Source organism: Pseudorca crassidens, chromosome 21 (assembly GCF_039906515.1).
Source record: "Pseudorca crassidens isolate mPseCra1 chromosome 21, mPseCra1.hap1, whole genome shotgun sequence".
NCBI classification, from domain to species: domain Eukaryota; kingdom Metazoa; phylum Chordata; class Mammalia; order Artiodactyla; family Delphinidae; genus Pseudorca; species Pseudorca crassidens.
In genome coordinates this window covers 22,553,163-22,571,326 of record NC_090316.1, presented here as the reverse complement: position 1 = coordinate 22,571,326, position 18,164 = coordinate 22,553,163, and the positions used below count along the sequence as shown (strand labels likewise).

The 18,164-nt window shown below is 40.2% G+C and overlaps 1 protein-coding gene across 1 annotated transcript; it reads left to right on the top strand.

The window, feature by feature from the left end:
• Positions 1-6,327: 6,327 nt before the first annotated feature.
• TRIML1 (tripartite motif family like 1) lies at positions 6,328-12,040 on the top strand. Its single transcript, XM_067721867.1, has 6 exons — positions 6,328-6,735; positions 6,976-7,071; positions 8,607-8,837; positions 9,870-9,892; positions 10,064-10,161; positions 11,490-12,040. Exons 1-6 carry the CDS (start codon positions 6,328-6,330, stop codon positions 12,038-12,040), a joined length of 1,407 nt encoding a protein of 468 aa, XP_067577968.1.
• The last annotated feature ends 6,124 nt before the right edge of the window (positions 12,041-18,164 follow it).

The window sequence follows — 18,164 nt, the reverse complement described above, 5'->3', positions numbered from 1 at the left end:
CTAGAAAGGATAACAAAGGTTATTCTAAGCTGAATTGGGGCTTTTAATATTTCTTGGATGAAAAGAATGTTACAGTCTAGATTTTTTGTTATTGTAATATTTTGACCCACTGTCAGATCCTGTATTTTATTCTTCAAATATCCTCAGAGTTTTCTCACTTCTAAATAGTAGCTTATTCTTTTGTTAAAAATGTACTTAGGCCTTTAGTTTAAAGGTACGGATCAAATGAATTTTTCCCTGATTTTCCAGCCAGAATGAAACATTTCCTCTATGAAAATGCCAAAGCAGCCAATGAATTTAAATTCTACCACTCTTTTTTGGCAGTGGCACGTGGCTTGTGGGATCTTAGTATAATAGGGGTTCAATACCTGTTAGTTAAATAAAAGTTGCATTGAAATCACAAACCATTAAAAAAATCTATTATATCATGGCTGAAACCGTTACCAAGTCCAAGTTCATACTGCTTGCTGCACAACAGGCCAATAAATTGAGAGATGAGTTGTCGGGGCAAGGAATAACAACCTTAATCAGAAAGCGGGAAGACCAAGAAGATGGTGGACTCCTGTCCCAAGGAACCATCCTGCCTGAGTTAGAATTCAGGCTTCTTTTATACTAAAAGAGGAGGGAGTAAAGTCAAACATTTCCAGGTTCCTGTCAGCCTCCTGAGGGGATGTGTTAATTTCTTCCTCCCTGCAGTCATTCACAGGTGGGCCTGTCAGGATGTTTCCTGTGAGCTAAACAAAGGTATTTTAGCTTAATGCTCTTTACCTGGGAGGCAGGGTTCCCCGAGATGTGCCATTACATCTAATTGAAGCTAACAGGCAACATCCATTTAGTGATTAACTTGTAATAGAATACAAAGGTTCTTCCCTATTACAAAACCAATCCTCTGAGATGATTTTATCCTTCAACCTGAAGGAAACTGCCTCATTAATTGGCTTACTCGAAGCCACACCCTACCCCATTCCCCAATATTTCTCTACTGGAAAAATGCTGAAAATACATTAAATGGTTAAAAAAAATAAAGTCTATTTTCATATACAAAGAAGTAAAAGCGATTCCTTCCAATGCTCCAATTTCACCATACCAAAGTCTACCAGTTTGGTGTGTATCTTTTCATACTTTTTCATTCTTTCTTTTTCAGTTTTATTTATCTTGCATAACTGAGATTTTATGACTCTTGATTAGCAACTTCCCATCCTACCTGCCCCAGCTCCTAACAACCACCCTTCTTTCAGATTCTGTGCACTTGACTCTTTTGGATACTTCATATAAGTAGAATATCCAGTATTTGTCCTTTTGTGACTGGCTTATTTCATTTAGTATAATGTCCTCAAGGCCCATGTTGTCATGCATGGCAGGATTTCCTTCTTTTTAAAAGCTGAATAATTCCATTGTGTGTATATACCACATTTTCTTTTTCTTTTCATCCATCAATGGACATCTAGGTTGTTTCCACATCTAAGCTTTTGTGATTAGTGCTGCAGTGAACACGAGTGCTAATACCTCTTCAAGATCTTGAGTTCAATTCTTTTAGACAAATACCCAGAAGTGGGTTTGCTGGATCATATGGTAGTTCTATTTTTAGTATTTTGAGGAATCTCCATACTATTTTCCTGCATAGTATGGAAAATTTTGTGTTCCCACTGACAGTGTACAAGGGTTCCAATGTTTCCACATCATCACCAACATTTTTTTTTTTTTATAATGGTCTTCCTGACAACTGTGAAGTGATATCTCATTGTGTTTTTTTGTGTATTTCCCTGGTAATTAGTGACATTGAGCATCTTTTTATACACATACCTGTTAGTCTTTGGTGTGTCTTTTTTAGAGAAATGCCTATTCAAGTCTTTAGCCAATTTTTTTTTTTTTTTTTTTTTTTTGCTGTACGTGGGCCTCTCCTGTTGCGGAGCACAGGCTCCAGACGCGCAGGCCCAGTGGCCATGGCTCACGGGCCCAGCCGCTCCGTGGCATGTGGGATCCTCCCAGACTGGGGCACGAACTCGCGTCCCCTGAATCGGCAGGCAGACTCTCAACCACTGCACCACCAGGGAAGCTCCTTTAGCCCATATTTTAATTGGGTTATTAGTTTTGTGTTATTTTGTTGTTGTTTTTCTGCTGTTGAGTTATAAGATTTCCTTATATATTTTGGAAATTAACCTCTTATCTGATACATGGTTTGCAAATATTTTCTCCTATTCTGTTGGTTGCCTTTTTACTCTGTTAATTGTTCCCTTTGTAGTATAGAAGCTTCTTAGTTTAATGTAGTCCCACTTGTCTATTTTTGCTTTTGTTGTCTGTGCTTTTGTTGTCATATCCATGAAATTCCATATTTTTTCTATGCCTTTGTGTATACAGATACACTATCAACCTCTATAGCATGGCCTCATTTTTGTAGGAAAAAATACATATATAACCTAATTTTTATTGTTTATACTTAAACTATTTGGGGGAGTAAAAATGTATTTCCCCGTTAATATCATTTAATGGATGTCATGTCATGTCAGTGTATATAAATAGATCTGTTATTTTTAAATGGCTATATAGTAATACGAAGAGCTACTATTTTTAAGTATACTTTTTTTGATGACCTCTTCATAATTTAAGATAAGGTATTTGACACATGTGTTCCAAAGTCTCTTTCCTATATTGTAATTTTCAAACATTTATTTGGTTATTTTATTATTTTGCTGTATAGAAATATTTAATTTTTAGTTATTTTAGCTTCATTTTTTCCTTAGTGGTGGCTAAACTCCAAAGCATGCTTTAAAAAGCCTTCTCTAAGTCTTCCGTTTTAAATTTCTACTAAGTTACCAATTATCTCCTTTTACAATGTGCTTCATCCTTTGGATGCAATAATTGGCCATATGTTTAACAAATATGCTTCTCACTTGTTAAATAGATGTGGGGTAATCTAGCACAAAAACACATACAAAAATAAAATAATAAGGTGAAAAAAGCAATACAAAGGGAAGTAATATGAGTAGAAATTCATGACTAGAATGGGGAAAATACACACACACACACACACACACACACACACACACACACACATCTGGAATACACATTGGTGTAAACTGTTAGGCAGAGATCCAACTTTTTTTTTTTTTTTTCCCCCAGATGGCTACCCCTACTTGTCCTAAACCGTTTGTTGGATAAGCTATCTTTTCCACACTGATATGAAATGACAGACATATTTTTTAAAACCAGGCTTTCAAGAACGATATTTTTCAAATTATGTCCCTATCTAATCCACTGCCTTCATCAATGAATAAGCCCTCACTATATAAATATATATATATGTATATCAATGAATAAGCACTCACTATATATATTTATATATATATACATATTTTTTGCCTGCATCACATGACTTGTGGGATCTTCCCCTACCAGGGATTAACCTGGGCCACTGGAATGAAAGCACTGAGTCCTAACCATTGGACCGCCAGGGAACTCCCAGCCCTCACTGTATCCTTAAGCTTCCTCTTTTCTGTGTGTTCCAACCTTAATTGCATGTTGGTGACAGTTGTGACTGTGGACCTCTTGGGGTATCCTTACTGTCACCTCCGTAGGAGGAGACAGGCCAGAGAAAAAGCTATTTGAATTGCTGATCTCAGAAATCACGTCTGGCAGTACAGTACCCGAGGGTTGGTGTAATGCATTCTGGGAAGGCTGGCCCACTCTATAAACGTCCTCATCTGTGAATTAAGCCTAATCAATGTGTTCAGAGAGAAGGTAAAGAAAAAGTCTGCATTCCCAATAGTGAGTGTAGCCAGTGAATTCAGATGCTTGTCACCTGATCACGCCATAATGATAGCTCTCTAATTTCGTTCTGAAAGCACTTGAGCCATATTCGTTTCATTGACATAACTGGAAATTTTCACCCACTCACAAGACAACAAGTGAGATGCAGTGTACTGTTGACAGAAGAGAATGAGAGGAGATAGGAGACCCAGCTTCCTAACCCTGGCCTGACTCAGAGTAAGTATTCAGGGAACCAACTCAATTTATTTGTCTTAGTTTCTTCATCATCTTTAGCAGGTAGTTGGATTATATGATCTCTTGGTTTCCAGTTAGATAAAAGACTGTTTTTCTACAACAATATGGTTCCCCTCATTGTTCATTTAAAACTTATTTACAGACAAATTGAGCCCTTGCTACGTGCAAAAGAATCCCTCTAGTCAGCAATGAATAAGATATGGTTATTGTGTTGAGTTTATGAAAGGAGTTTATTTGGAAGAGGGAAGTGGGATGGAACGGATCAGTGTGACATGAACTTAGAACATGCCAGTCTCTCCATTCCAAATTGGAATACAGGCTCTGTGATGTACCATAACTCTATGGTAGGGCTTATTCTAATGATTCTGGTCAATGTTAAAGATTCCTGAGTTTGTGTGTGAATAACACACTGAATGTAGGTGGTAATTCATAAATCCTTTTTCCAGAGATGGCAGTTCATGTTAGTGTAGTTTTTTGGTTTTGTGTGTGTGTGTGTGAGTGTGTGTGTGTGTGTGTTTTGCAAGACCCTTGCTTGAGACTAACTCCTAACAATATTTTGAAGCCCCTGGTTACTAGCATAGAAGCAATCTGAACAGTAGAGATTTCATGACCCCAAACTGATTCTACTACTCCTCCTATTTAAGCGAGTATAACTCTTTGCTCTAGTTCTTCCTTTTCCTAGCAAAAAATCTCATCCCACTCATTCACAAAGGATGTATGATTAAAACATTAATGACTTCAGAAAAATGAGTTTTGACTAGGAGGAAGGAAGGTGGAGGAAGAACTATTTCGGGCTAGAAAATTCCTTTTTGAACAAAAGTTCAAGGTAAGGAAACACTCAACATCCTGCTGGAGATGAGTGGGAAAGAAGAATCAGTTGGAACCATGAAAGTCAGAAAGGAATTAATGGAATAACACAGGTAATGGAGAACCATAGAAGGTTGCCAAGCTGGAGAGTGACAGGAGAAAAATAGAAATAAGGTATGAACTTAATGAGAGGACAGAACTGGTTAGACTCTGAGCTCTTAAGCTTTTAAGATTCCACTTCTTGGCATGCAGTGAGTGGAGGATGGGCCATGGCAAGAAGGGACTCATGAGCATAAGACAGCAAATTTATAGGATTTGGCACTAATCTCAGAGGTCATTGCACACAGTTTGTATACTATATATTTTTTCATCAGTCTAAAAATAATGTCTACACATTTAATTTCTGTCCAGTAAGAAGTGATAAGAGGTTTAAGAAGGCCTAGTTTAAACATTTTCAAAGAATGAAAATAAGTGAGCAAAATTATATTTATCCTAAAATATGTCTTTCCATCCACTCCATAATGTAATGGCTCCTTGAGGCAACTTCCAACAACAATGATGTTTTTGATGTTTTCTATGGTAGCAGAGAGGTGAGTATCACGGTCTGCAGGGCAGAGCAATAAATATAACTCTAGTAATCCATTGTACATTGAAAGTCAGGGAATACTTCATTGGAATTATTCTCATTTGGGGGGATGAATAAAATTAAATCAAAGGACACAGTACCGGACTTCCCTGGTGGCGCAGTGGTTGGGAGTCCGCCTGCTGAGGCAGGGGACAGGGGTTCGTGCCCCGGTCCGGGAAGATCCCACATGCTGTGGAGCGGCTAGGCCCGTGAACCATGGCCGCTGAGCCTGCGTGTCCGGAGCCTGTGCTCCGCAAATGGGAGAGGCCACAGCAGTGAGAGGCCCGCGTACCGCAAAAAAAAAAAGGACACAGTACCTGATAAAGGAGCACAAAGTTTGTAGGCTTTGGTCAAAGAAAGAAAATGGCCTAATGAGTGAAGAAATATATATTATAGTTTTCTTCCTTCAGTTTCTCAACTAGATTCCATTAGTGGAGTTTTCTTAAAGATTTGGAGGAGATTCCAATTCAGATATTATCAGAGATCATCATAATTTAAATCTCTGTACTGGCTTACACCAAATTACCCAAACCTCCAGCGTAAAACCAATGTGTTTCAACGGTTTCATGGTGTTATTCATATACAGTAACCGACTCTTGAAATGACAACTGTTGGGAGCAAGTATCCTCAGTATCCAGCACATGGCTTGCTTGTACGATGAGATTCCTCAAAAGTTTGGGGTTGATGATGAACCCAGTATGTAGAGTTTCCACATTAAGTCATAATTGGCTTTGTGTCAACTGGTGAAATCAGTCACAGAGGAGAATAAGAATTTCATGTAATAACACCATAGCAACTGAATACCCACTTGTTACTCAAAACAATAGACTCTCAGGGAGGATTTTCTAATCCCAGAATAAAGGCGTGACCTTGCTCTGATGTCCTTTGAGAAAATGTCTACAGCAGATTTGTTGGAGAATCTCAGGAAGGAACTGACCTGTTTCATCTGCTTGGACTATTTCACCGGCCCAGTGACCACCGAGTGTTGGCACAGCTTTTGTCTGGTGTGTCTCCTGAGAAGCTGGGAGGAACATAACACTGCTTTATCTTGTCCTGAGTGCTGGAGGACCTTGGAGATCCCACATTTCCAGCCCAATGAGCATCTGGGGAGGCTGGTTGGCATCAGCAAGCAGCTCAGATCCCAGGTGCTGCAGAGTGAGGGCAACCAAGGCAGCTATGAGAGAATGCTAGCTGCCGCTAAGGTGTTGTCTGATGATGAGCAGGGTGTAAAGGATTCCTCAACCCGAGGTCATGGAATAAACAGAATGAATCTCTCGAATGAGGCTGAGGAGCGTCATAAAGTAAGATTGGCTGCTTGATATAAATTTCAGAACACAAATCAGGTTCCATCGCTTAATTCCCATAATATTTTCTATGGGTGACATTCATGGGTGCTAATCTCCAGGCACCAGACCACAAATTTGGTGTGGATCCTGCTTCACCCTTTGATCTAGAGTCTCAGTCATCTTGTACCTGGTCCTCAAGACCCCTTCATGACCTGGTGCTCTGCTCATTTGCCACAGAGTTTGTTTCTATTGCAGGAGAAACTCCAGGAAATCCTAAATATTTTGCGTAAAAAGAAAAATGAAACTCAGGTTATATTAACCCATGAGAAGGAGAGAGTGATATTGTGTAAGGTCAGTATCTGATTCACTTTTGCATCTTGTATGTGATTCTATGAGGAGGACTAAAGGGACATGTCGTGAAATACCAAGGGGAAAATGACAAAATTTTCCAGTCCCAGTCCTATAACATGGAGTATCCTTGCTTTGGGCTGCCCACCTCTGCTTGTCCATCTGGGAATCTCAAGACTCATCTCAAATTCTCCCATCCCCAGGCTGGCTTATTTCTCCCTTCTTGGTGTACCTATACCACATGGTGGCTACCTTTATTTCTGCCTTGATTATAATTATTAAATATACAAGTTAAAGACATATAACATAGAATGGAAGTTGACAGAAAGAGGAACATCTCAAATCCTTTTGGGGAAAAAGGGCAGATAAAAAAGAAATAAACAGAAAGGGAAATTAAAACAAAATAGTAGTGTGGATTAGAACACCTGAATAAAAGCTTGAGGTTAGTCACGGATCAGAATTTGAGCTGTCTAGCAAAGCACAGAATTAAATGTTTTATTAAATATTAAAAAAGTAAGCGTGTATCTGATTATTCCAATAATCTTTGCGTTCTTACATGGGAGTATTTGTGATGATCATTTCTAGTCCTAATATGTGATCCATTGCCTACTTCATTGAATAAATATTTGTTGAATAAATGAATGCATGTTTTTTCCCCTATTTTTTTTAAAGAACTAAGCAGTTACCCTATTTATTTATTTATCTATTTATTTATTATTTATTTATTTATTTTAAAAAGTTTTATTTCTTTGGTTGCACTGGGTCTTAATTGAGGCATGTGTGCTCCTTAGTTGCAGCCAGTGGGCTCCTTAGTTGCAGCTCTCAGGCTCCTTAGTTGTGGCATGCAAACTCTTAGCTGCAGCATGCATGTGGGATCTAGTTCCCTGATGAGGGATCTAACCTGGGCCCCCTGCATTGGGAGCGCGAAGTTTTAACTGCTGCGCCACCAGGGAAGTCCCTCCCCTAATTTTTTTCCTTACTTTATTTTGCTTTACTTTTTTTTGTGTGTGTGTGGTACGCGGACCTCTCACTGTTGTGGCCTCTCCCATTTCGGAGCACAGGCTCCGGACGCGCAGGCTCAGCGGCCATGGCTCACGGGCCTAGCCACTCCGCATCATATGGGATCTTCCCGGACCGGGGCACGAACCTGCGTCCCCGGCATCGGCAGGCGGACTCCCAACCACTGTGCCACCAGGGAAGCCCTATTTTGCTTTACTTTTTAAAAATAATGGTACTGATCACCATCTATTATATTTTTACTTGACTGTTTACTTTTCATTGTTCCCAGTAGAATGACAGCCTCCTAGGAGTAGAAATTTTGGTTTTCTTTGCTACTATAGCTACAGTACACACATCTTCTAAAATATCAAACTATCCACCCAGCTAGTCAATAGACTGTATGTGTTATGTGTCAGGTTTCAAGAATTGTCACAGTGGAACTCTTGAACTTTGTAAGGATTAAAAATCTGCATAAGTGTTTCTGTTACTAACTTTATTATATTGTTCATGTGTGTGTGTGTACACACACGTGATGGCAGGAAGAGACAAAGACCTGTAAACAGGTTGTTGTGTCAGAATATGCAAAAATGCACCAGTTCCTGAAGGAGGAGGAGCAGCTGCAGCTCCAGCTACTGGAAATGGAGGAAAGAGAGAACCTGAGGAGACTGAGGGACCATGAGATCAAGCTGACCCAGCGAATTCAAAGCCTGAGCAAAACAATTGGACAGATAGAGTCCATGTGTCAGAACTCGATCATAGAGTCATTTGAGGTAAGAACATTGGAGAAATTCATGGAAGAAAACACATGTAGTCCCCTATCATATTTCAAGTCATACCAAATAAACTTTTCCTTATTTACCTGAAAAATTAAGTTCTGGCCCCCCAAAAAGTTTTCCTAAAGAATGAGTGTTCTATATAGTATAAATAAAGTCTTGAAGAGGAGGAAAAACACAGAGGAATATACCTCCGAACCAAGTTAAATGATGACTCTAATTTTTTTTTTGTGCCTGCCTTGCTGCAACCTCAGCTTTGCCAAATAAAAATTTTAAGTTTAACGAACATTTACTAGGTGTTGGGCACATTAAATCACATCCTCAAAAAGACCTGATAAAGTTAAATACTATTATGATATTTACAACAGGTGATTGTTATCTACAAAATGGGTTAATAGTAGCAATTGCTTAATAATTCAGACCTATGGCAGTTAGATAGTTTGCCTGTCAAATAGCTAGTAGGTGATAGAACCCAGGTATTCTGTGTATACTGAGCCCCAAATCCTCACCATCTTTGCTCTACTGCCTTCCTAGGCTACTACTGCATTCTCTGGGACCTTCTTAAACTAAGCTATGTTCCAGCTTCCAGTCTCCAGCTTCATGTCTCTTTCCTAGACTGGCTCCACAGAATGCTATTTAATTTGGTGCCTTCCCAACAACCCAGTCCAACTGTACACAGGTGTAGTTTCAACTCTCACTGGGCTACTTTCCTTTCTTATCTCTACCTCCTGGAGGCATTGGATAATGAAGCCAATAGTTTGGCTCCTTTCTCAGCAATAGATTCTCTAAACAAAGTGACAATATGAGAAAAAGAGATCTCTAGTCATTGGGAGAATCATCTCGCGTTCAAAAGAGCTCACCCCTAGAAGTTTGGGGTTTTTTCTACCATATGCTCTCCCACTCAAGGTGTTCTAGAGCCACGGGAAGGGGATTCTGCAAAATTTGCAAAGGACAGTATCCAAAACAGATTCAGTCTTTGCTAGTGATCAAAATGCACAAAAACTAACCTTCTTTCTTTTATACCCTTAGAATGTAAGAGGAATACTGGAAAGGTAGGTTTCAATTCTGTGTTCAGTTATTGGGGTGTGGTGTTGATGTAATAGGTTATCAGAGTGTGGATGAGAGTGTCCATGCTGTTGGGGCAAAATGAGCTGGATTCTCAAGTTGGAGCAGGTCATGCGGTCTGCTCAGAGGAGACTGAGTGACTCTCTGCCCTCCTGTAGGAGTGAGCCACTCTTGCTTCAGTGTCCAGAGACCATCACCACGGAACTGACTCTGTGCCACATCACTGGAGTGAGAGAGATGCTAAGAAAATTTAGCAGTAAGTCAGCCTGATGTTTTGAACCTCCAGGGGTCTTCAGAGTTAATGGGGGCCACAGACCATCCCTGCCGGAACAGACAGAAGCACCGGGACTTGATTGATGTTTGATCTGGTTTTGTTTTCTGTCTGAGTTCTGCTCTTACCTTTGTTTTCATTGTTGTTTTGTCCATCCCATTGCCTTGCACATGCACACGTACACATACCTCCTCAGGGGTTTCTGCATTTCTACCTTTGTTCTTGTCAGGATAAAAGCTGATTTAAACTCTTAAATCTCAGTGAGGGAACATTCAAAGAATGTTCTTTTAAAATGCTCTAAATATTTAGGCTGGCCAACATCTAGAGAGGTCAGCATTAGTTTTCACCTTTTATCTTGTTGACAATCTGACCTTCAGAAGAAGGCCTAATAGACTTTGGACTCAACAGATATATGAGAAGTGCCTATTATGTGCTATAGTAGGTACTGTGCTATCAGTCTCTGAGTGTACTTACAATGATGAATAAGACAGACTTGGCTTTGCTTCTGTAGAACTTACAGTGAGATTGAGGAGAATGATATTAAAGAAAGAATTAGTGATTGGGATTTGATCTACAAATAAAAGTATGAAATGGTATGATGAGGTGCCTAATCTTGTCTGGATAATCAATGAAAGTTCCTCCCAGGAGTCTGGGAGAGGAGCTCTCTCAGTGGTTCAAAATGTGTTTCATCAAATGGTCACTGGTGGTTGCACTAACTCATAAGAAGTTGCACTTAAGCATGACGTAATGAAAAATGCTGATTAGGAGCTGCTATTCAAACACTCAGTAACTTTGTCATCTTGGCCCCATTTCCTAACCTTTATGAGCCTCAGTTTTTTCTTTTATGAAAATGGAAAAAAGACAATAATACTTGCCATAATTAAATGGGATAATGTACAGAAAATGCCTGGCACCTAAGTAGAAGTTCAGTAAGTGATAACTATATTTCTCTCCCACCCCAACTGAAGAACCATAAGCAACCTTGGCTAAAGCAAATACAAATGACAAAAGATATGACCTGTGTGGATAAATAGCTCCTAGTTCTAAAACTGTCTTATAAACAGAACTACCTCCATTCCATTATCAGAGATCCAATATCACTCTTGACATGACTCTCTTTGGTTTCCTTTGAGAGATTCACTCTCTTGTATTTTGTAAAACACTAAAAGGGGCTCTGAGACACTACCCACCACATTCACCTAAATTAAATTTAAAAAAATAGGACTAGATACTAAGACCTTAATTTCAATTCCACATACATAAGAGGGTTTTCTAGAATGCAAATGAGGATTCATTCTTTTTCCCTCTTGCAGCAGATATAACTCTAGATCCAGCCACGGCCAACGCCTATCTTGTCTTGTCTGAGGATCTGAAAAGTGTGAAACATGGAGGAACCCGACAGCAGTTGCCTGACAACCCCGAAATATTTGACCAATCTGCAACGGTGCTGGGGGCTCAGATCTTCACCTGCGGGAGACACTACTGGGAGGTGGAAGTGGGCAACAAGTCTGAGTGGGAGGTGGGCATCTGCAAGGACTCAGTGAGCAGAAAGGGGAATCTCCCCAAGCCTCCAGGGGACCTCTTCTCACTTACAGGCTTAAAAATTGGAGATGATTATAGTCTTTGGGTCTCATCACCTTTGAAAGGCCAACATGTTAGAGAGCCAGTGCATAAGATTGGTGTTTTCTTAGACTATGAGTCCAGACACATAGCATTTTACAATGTGACAGATGAGTCCCTTATCTACAGTTTCCCTCCAGCCTCTTTCCAAGAGACTCTCAGGCCCATCATCTCCCCTTGTTTCCCAAATGAAGGGGCAAACACAGGCCCTCTTACCATCTGCTCACTGAATAACCATGTCTGAGGGAGGCTCCCTCAGCCTTCTCTGAGAATGAGGTCTAAGACCAACAGGTGACTATTAATTAGGATGATTAATGCATTGACAGTATTAACATCAGGTGATCTGAAAGGAAAGCCCACCCCCAACCCCCAAGAATTTCCATTAACTTGAGCCCCCAATGAACAGCCAAATTGGACAATCAACTTCTAATACCAATAGGAGAAAGCTGATCATATCCTGTGTCTTTAACCAAATTCATTATCTAGACTGCCCCCTGTATGTGCTGATCACTGAAATAGATAGAACTAGTTCCTATTGACCAGAATCCCATTTTCATAGGCCAGTTTTATAAATATATGTCATTTTTCTTCAAGTGTATTTATTTATTTGACTCTAAAAAACTTTATTATTTGCATGTGCCTTTGTCCTACGTGCAGAGCTCTGTGTGCCGGGGCAATCCCAGCTCCTCCAGGGGACTGGAGGTATGGGTTCTCCTTTTCACTCATGACTCAGCCTCCTCTGAAAAGTCGATTTTCTTCCCATCCCATGGGGCCTGGAGTATTTGTACTCAGGAAGACTTATGTGTTCAGACACTACAAAGATATGTGTGAATATCATTGTGGCATTCGTGTTACCATATTCACAAGAGGATGGAACATTTTGTTGTTTGTTAATATGTTCAAAGATGACAGAGCAAAGTCCCTAGCCAATAAATGTTTCAAGGCTGTGGATGCCGAGTGATTTTTGAGTTTTATATAAGGTTATTTTCTGAGCTTTTGCTATTTGCTATGAGCAGAAGGCTTTTCATCTCTGTAAGACCAGATCAAGCCTACTCTTTATCCCAACATGCCAGGGTTTAGGAAGGGGGTAGTGACTGAGCGAAGATGCTTCTTTCGGCTGGTCTTACTCAGGCTCCCCATTCTTAGTGCTCTGTCCTTACAGGGTTTTTTTTTTTTTTCTTTTTCTTTAATTTCTTCCTTCTTGCTCTCATTTGCAGGATGTCACCAGTCACAGAGGGCACCCCTTCCCCTCCTCTTCCTACTCAGATAAGTTACTGTCAGTATTTTCAGTCTCTGACAAAACTGATGGATTTAACCCATGCGTGACTGCAAAATTATTAAGAAAAAATTGATCACAGGTTTTAGTTTGTAAATTAGAGAAGAAGTGAGGAAAAGTTGATAACTGAACCTCTTAATCAGCAATAGAAAATCATAGAAGGAGGTCAGTAACTGGGTTTACTTTAGGGTCTCTGTTCACCCTTCTCATTAATCTAGATCTGCTTTGTCTTTCAACCTTATACATTTTAATCTTGTGCCCTCAAAGGTAGGGAGCAGACATGAACTAGACTTTAAATTCCAGATAATGCCCTCTTCTGTTCTTTGAGTTCCCTACTTGCATTTTCACCCTGACATCACATATACTCAGAGAATTGTGGAGGAGGTGAGCCAGTCACATCCTTTTCAGATAATTTGTGGCTGCTTCCCATTTTTCATTTTACTGAATTTTATTTCTTTTTTTTTTTTTTTTTTTGCGGTACGCGGGCCTCTCACTGTTGTGGCCTCTCCCGTTGCGGAGCATGGGCTCCGGATGCGCAGGCTCAGCGGCCATGGCTCACAGGCCCAGCCGCTCTGCTGCATGTGGGATCTTCCCGGACCGGGGCACGAACCCATGTCCCCTGCATCGGCAGGCGGACTCTCAACCACTGCGCCACCAGGGAAGCCCTTATTTCTTGATTTATCATCTCAAAAAGCTAAGAAGTAAATTATAAATAGCAAACACCAAGCATATTTGAATATATTGTCATCAATTACAAAAAAAATTGAATTTTTTAAAATTTTGATAAATGAATATAAAAGTAATACATTTTAATGTAGTGTACATTACATTTAACTGTAGTATAATCCTGGTGATAGCCCTTATATTTATTTATTTATTTATTCTCTTTGTCCCAGAGGGGTCGGTATTGCCGAGGAAACCAGCGTATTTTTTCCCTCTGGGAAAGTCATCCTGAGTGGATCTTGGCTGCATGATTATCTACACTGGGACTGCCACTGATTGAGTGTGGGGGGAAGATTAAATCTATATTATTCTTACTCTTCTGGGTTTGCATAAATAACTATGTAAAAGGTGCAAGAAAATTTTCACCCAGGGTTCCTAGATACAAATTCCAAGCCAAGCAGACGTGGTGGTAAGGATGGGAGCAAGAGTGGCCAGAATGAAACATTAAAAGAAGTGCTCCCTTGCTTGGCAAATGCATCCCCTTGCACTGTTCAAGGGTGTGGGTCTCACTGCCTCAGACAGAACATTTGACAAAGACATTCCCTTCAACATGAATGGTGTCCCACAAGGAACCTGCTAACCATCACTCAAGCCATCCCTTTTACCCCCCCATTAACTCCCCCTCTCCTTCCCAAATCTCTCTCTTCCACCCTTTCCTGAATGGACAATTTCCCCAGGAGATGGCAAGTCACTGGTAGCCTCTTGTAGTGAACATTACCAAATGGAATCCAGAATCATTGCCATTTCCTTCCCAACCTCTCCACAGCTGGCTGGAGGAGAGGGGACAGTCTGGTCTTCAGGTTGGAGGACATCACATAGGATTCCATGCAGGACTGCAGTTTGATTACCTTTAAAAATTTTTTCTTTGTTTTCCTTAGAGTACCTTAAAAATAAAATATTATACATATCTTGCCCTGAAATCTGATTTACCAATAAAACTCCATTCTTCAAATCAGGTCTTTATCGATCCTCCTGCTCTAGTTATCCCTCCCCCTCCCATGACATAATTTTGACCTGTTATTCTTTGAGCTTATTGGTACCTTATCTTACTTTGGATTACTTTACAAGGCCCTCCTGCACTAATTTAACTCAATGATGTGCCCAATCAGCCTCTCCCTAGTCTTAGATTTCTCGCTGTGCTTATACCTTGGAGGAGTGGGAACAAAATATAATAGGTCACAGTAGGAAAAAAGAAAAATGTGGAAATGTACAAAAAATAAAATAAAAGTTGGATGTAATCTCACTACACATATAACCAATGTTATGTTTTGGTGTGTATCTTTCTAATTTTTTTTCTATGTATATTTTAAGCAAAATGAAAATTAATTACCTTAAATTATATATATTGTGAACTTCCTTCTCATCATTAGATATTTCTTGAAAATACAGCTTTTTTATCTTTAAATACATACGTATCTTCTAAGAATTAGTACATTTTGTTAAATTAAATTTATTATATAAAAAAATATATTCAGGGCTTCCCTGGTGGCACAGTGGTTGAGAGTCCGCCTGCCGATGCAGGGGACACGGGTTCGTGCCCCGGTCTGGGGAGATCCCACATGCCGCAGAGCGGCTGGGCCCGTGAGCCATGGCTGCTGAGCCTGCGCGTCCAGACCCTGTGCTCCGCAACGGGAGAGGCCACAACAGTGAGAGGCCCGCATATCGCAAAAATAAATAAATAAATATACATTCAATAAATATTATTTAATGATATCTAATAGTCTAATTAAAGAATTCCCAATTAGTCTTGTAATGTTCTTTACAGCTGTTTTTCCATCTTCCAGCATCCAGAAATAATATAGGATCGTGTATTAAAAGTAATTGTTTTGGAAAATATAATTCCTAATGGGAGTAATATTTTATCATATGAATGTCCCTAATTTACTTAATAATTCCCCTACTGTGGGACATTTTAAATTGTTTTCCATTTGTAGTTATTATAAACGACACTGTGATGAATGTACATGTACATAAACCTCTGGGTACATTTCTAATTATTCCGCAAGTATCTCTCTGCAGGTTGGAAAGCTGCCTGTGGATCCTGCGGGCACATGTCTGAAGGTCATACATCCCACTACAAAAGTTTAATGTGTACTACAGGGAGTCCAGGATGTCTTACTCACTGGCATTTCCACACTGAAGTTGAAGACACACAGCTTTAAGACAAGTGAACATGTTTTCCTCTGCCCTATGGTCTTGCCAGAAGCACTGTATGTATGCCAAAAAAACCCAGTCCTGGGGCCAATTGGGGAACAGTGCTTGGGCTTTGAAATCAGGCAGCCCTTGGCTGGAGGACTGAACTTCACCACAAAGTAATGTTTCAACTTCTGCAAGTTGTTGTAAGTCTCATAGCCTTACTTTTCCTCTTCTCAAAAATTTGGGAAATACCACTCATTGTGACAATTAGGTGAGAACACCGAGAAACAAATAATCCATGGTGCATGATGAATTTTTGTCAGCCTCACCCCTGTCCCTTTAGAGACTCCATTTTGCAATTTGTCAGAAAGGGGACAGAAAAGCCATAGCATGCTTGTGTGGAATATGGAAAACACTGGCACCAAAATCTCTGAAATACTTCCAAGGTAGGTGTTACTATTTAAGGGGGAAAAGTATTAACACAAAATTCAGTTGGAGAAAAAAAAAAAAAAACCTATGGATCATTTTGTTATCATTCATGGAAGTCCTTTTGCTCTTCACACTTGTGAGCATCTCATTACCCAATTAAAAATTACTATAATAAATAGGAGATAAATAAAAATAAAAACTATTATAAAATGGTAATCTCACTCTCATTCCTCCAAACCTGACAATCTCACACCTCTGCTCTGGGCTCCTAGGACATGGTATGAACATTCCTATTATTAGCTCTGCTAGCACTTGAAGTACTGAACCTAGAGGAATGAGCTATGTAGCCTTATTCAACCACGGCGCCTCGTTCAGTGGTACTCAAGGGCTTAGAGGTCCCCTAAAATCTTGATCCTATTAGCCTCTGGCTGGGACTTAGGGTGGTTACCACCAGCTGTGAACCTGATGACATATTTAAGATCATTTAAAAATCAAATTGTAGCAACCTCGGTTTAGGCATCCAAAATGGAGCCAGGTGGCCATGTGGATGTGGTTCACACACTTTCCTGCATCGCTGAGAACTTGAATTTTCTCAACTGTATCAAAGAACACCACCAGCCATTTTTAAAACAAAATCTGCTAGCAGCTGCCAGCTGCAACCTTGTAGTTTCAAAGTTCCCCGCTCCCAACTAATCATTTGGAACCTCAACCAATCCTGCTAAACAAGCACCCTTACTTCTTGCCAGCTCCAATCTTAATTCTATTTTTTTTAAAAATAAATTTATTTATTTATTTTTGGCTGCGTTGGGTCTTCGTTGCTGCGAACGGGCTTTTCTCTAGTTGTGGTGAGCGGGGGCTGCTCTTCGTTGCGGTGAGCGGGCTTCTCATTGCGGTGGCTTCTCTTGTTGCGGAGCACGGGCTCTAGGCGCGTGGGCTTCAGTAGTTGTGGCTCACGGGCTCTAGAGCGCAGGCTCAGTAGTTGTGGCTCATGGGCTTAGTTGCTCCGCAGCATGTGGGATCTTCCTGGACCAGGGTTCGAACCCACGTCCCCTGCATTGGCAGGCGGATTCTCAACCACTGTGCCACCAGGGAAGTCCCCAATCTTAATTCTTGACAAACAATATGTAACCTTGCAGTTTTTTGCCTTTATAAGCTCCCCTCATTTTGTAGTCAGGTGGAACACAATTCAAGTGCTTCTTGAACATACCCCAAATAAACCTCTTTATTTTAATTGGTCTCCACTTCTGAAATTTTCGTTAACCTCTTCCTCCTTCTACTGCCTTATAAAAACGTTAGATGTGTGCCCCGGCGTGAGAAAGGTAGGAAAGCACTGCCCCCTCCCCCCACCATAGGAGATCATACATATAAGGAGACGTATTACTTATCTGGATGTCCTGTGATAGCTTTCTTACTGACAGACAGCAGGAAGGAACCAGGTTTTGTGAGGCCTGAAGCTTATACAAATGAGGAGAGTCCTTGTCAAGAAAAAGAATAAAAAATTACAAAGTAAAACATTAGGTCCAGGATCTTAGAGGGTCTCAAACGAATAAGGATCTTGAAACTTAAGTTTGACTAGTTTCATAGCATATCTGCCTCTGGGTTAGCCAGATGCAAGATGAAGTGCAAAGGCAGTAAAGCCAGATCTCCTGGGTTCAAATCCTGGCTCTACTACTTACTAACTGCACTGCTCATGGCAAGATAATCAATATTCTGGTGCCTTATTACCTACTTAGAGCACTACCTACTTTAAGGTATAACTACTCAATCCATGTGAATTACCAACAGTTCCTTACTAAGCTTTGGC

Excerpts from the sequence above, each read along its gene's own strand:
- TRIML1 (XM_067721867.1), top strand. The coding sequence starts at position 6,328 with ATGTCTACAGCAGATTTGTTGGAGAATCTCAGGAAGGAACTGACCTGT. Across the intron at positions 8,838-9,869 it reads CGATCATAGAGTCATTTGAG|AATGTAAGAGGAATACTGGA; the intron begins GTAAGAACATTG and ends TTATACCCTTAG. Across the intron at positions 9,893-10,063 it reads GTAAGAGGAATACTGGAAAG|GAGTGAGCCACTCTTGCTTC; the intron begins GTAGGTTTCAAT and ends GCCCTCCTGTAG.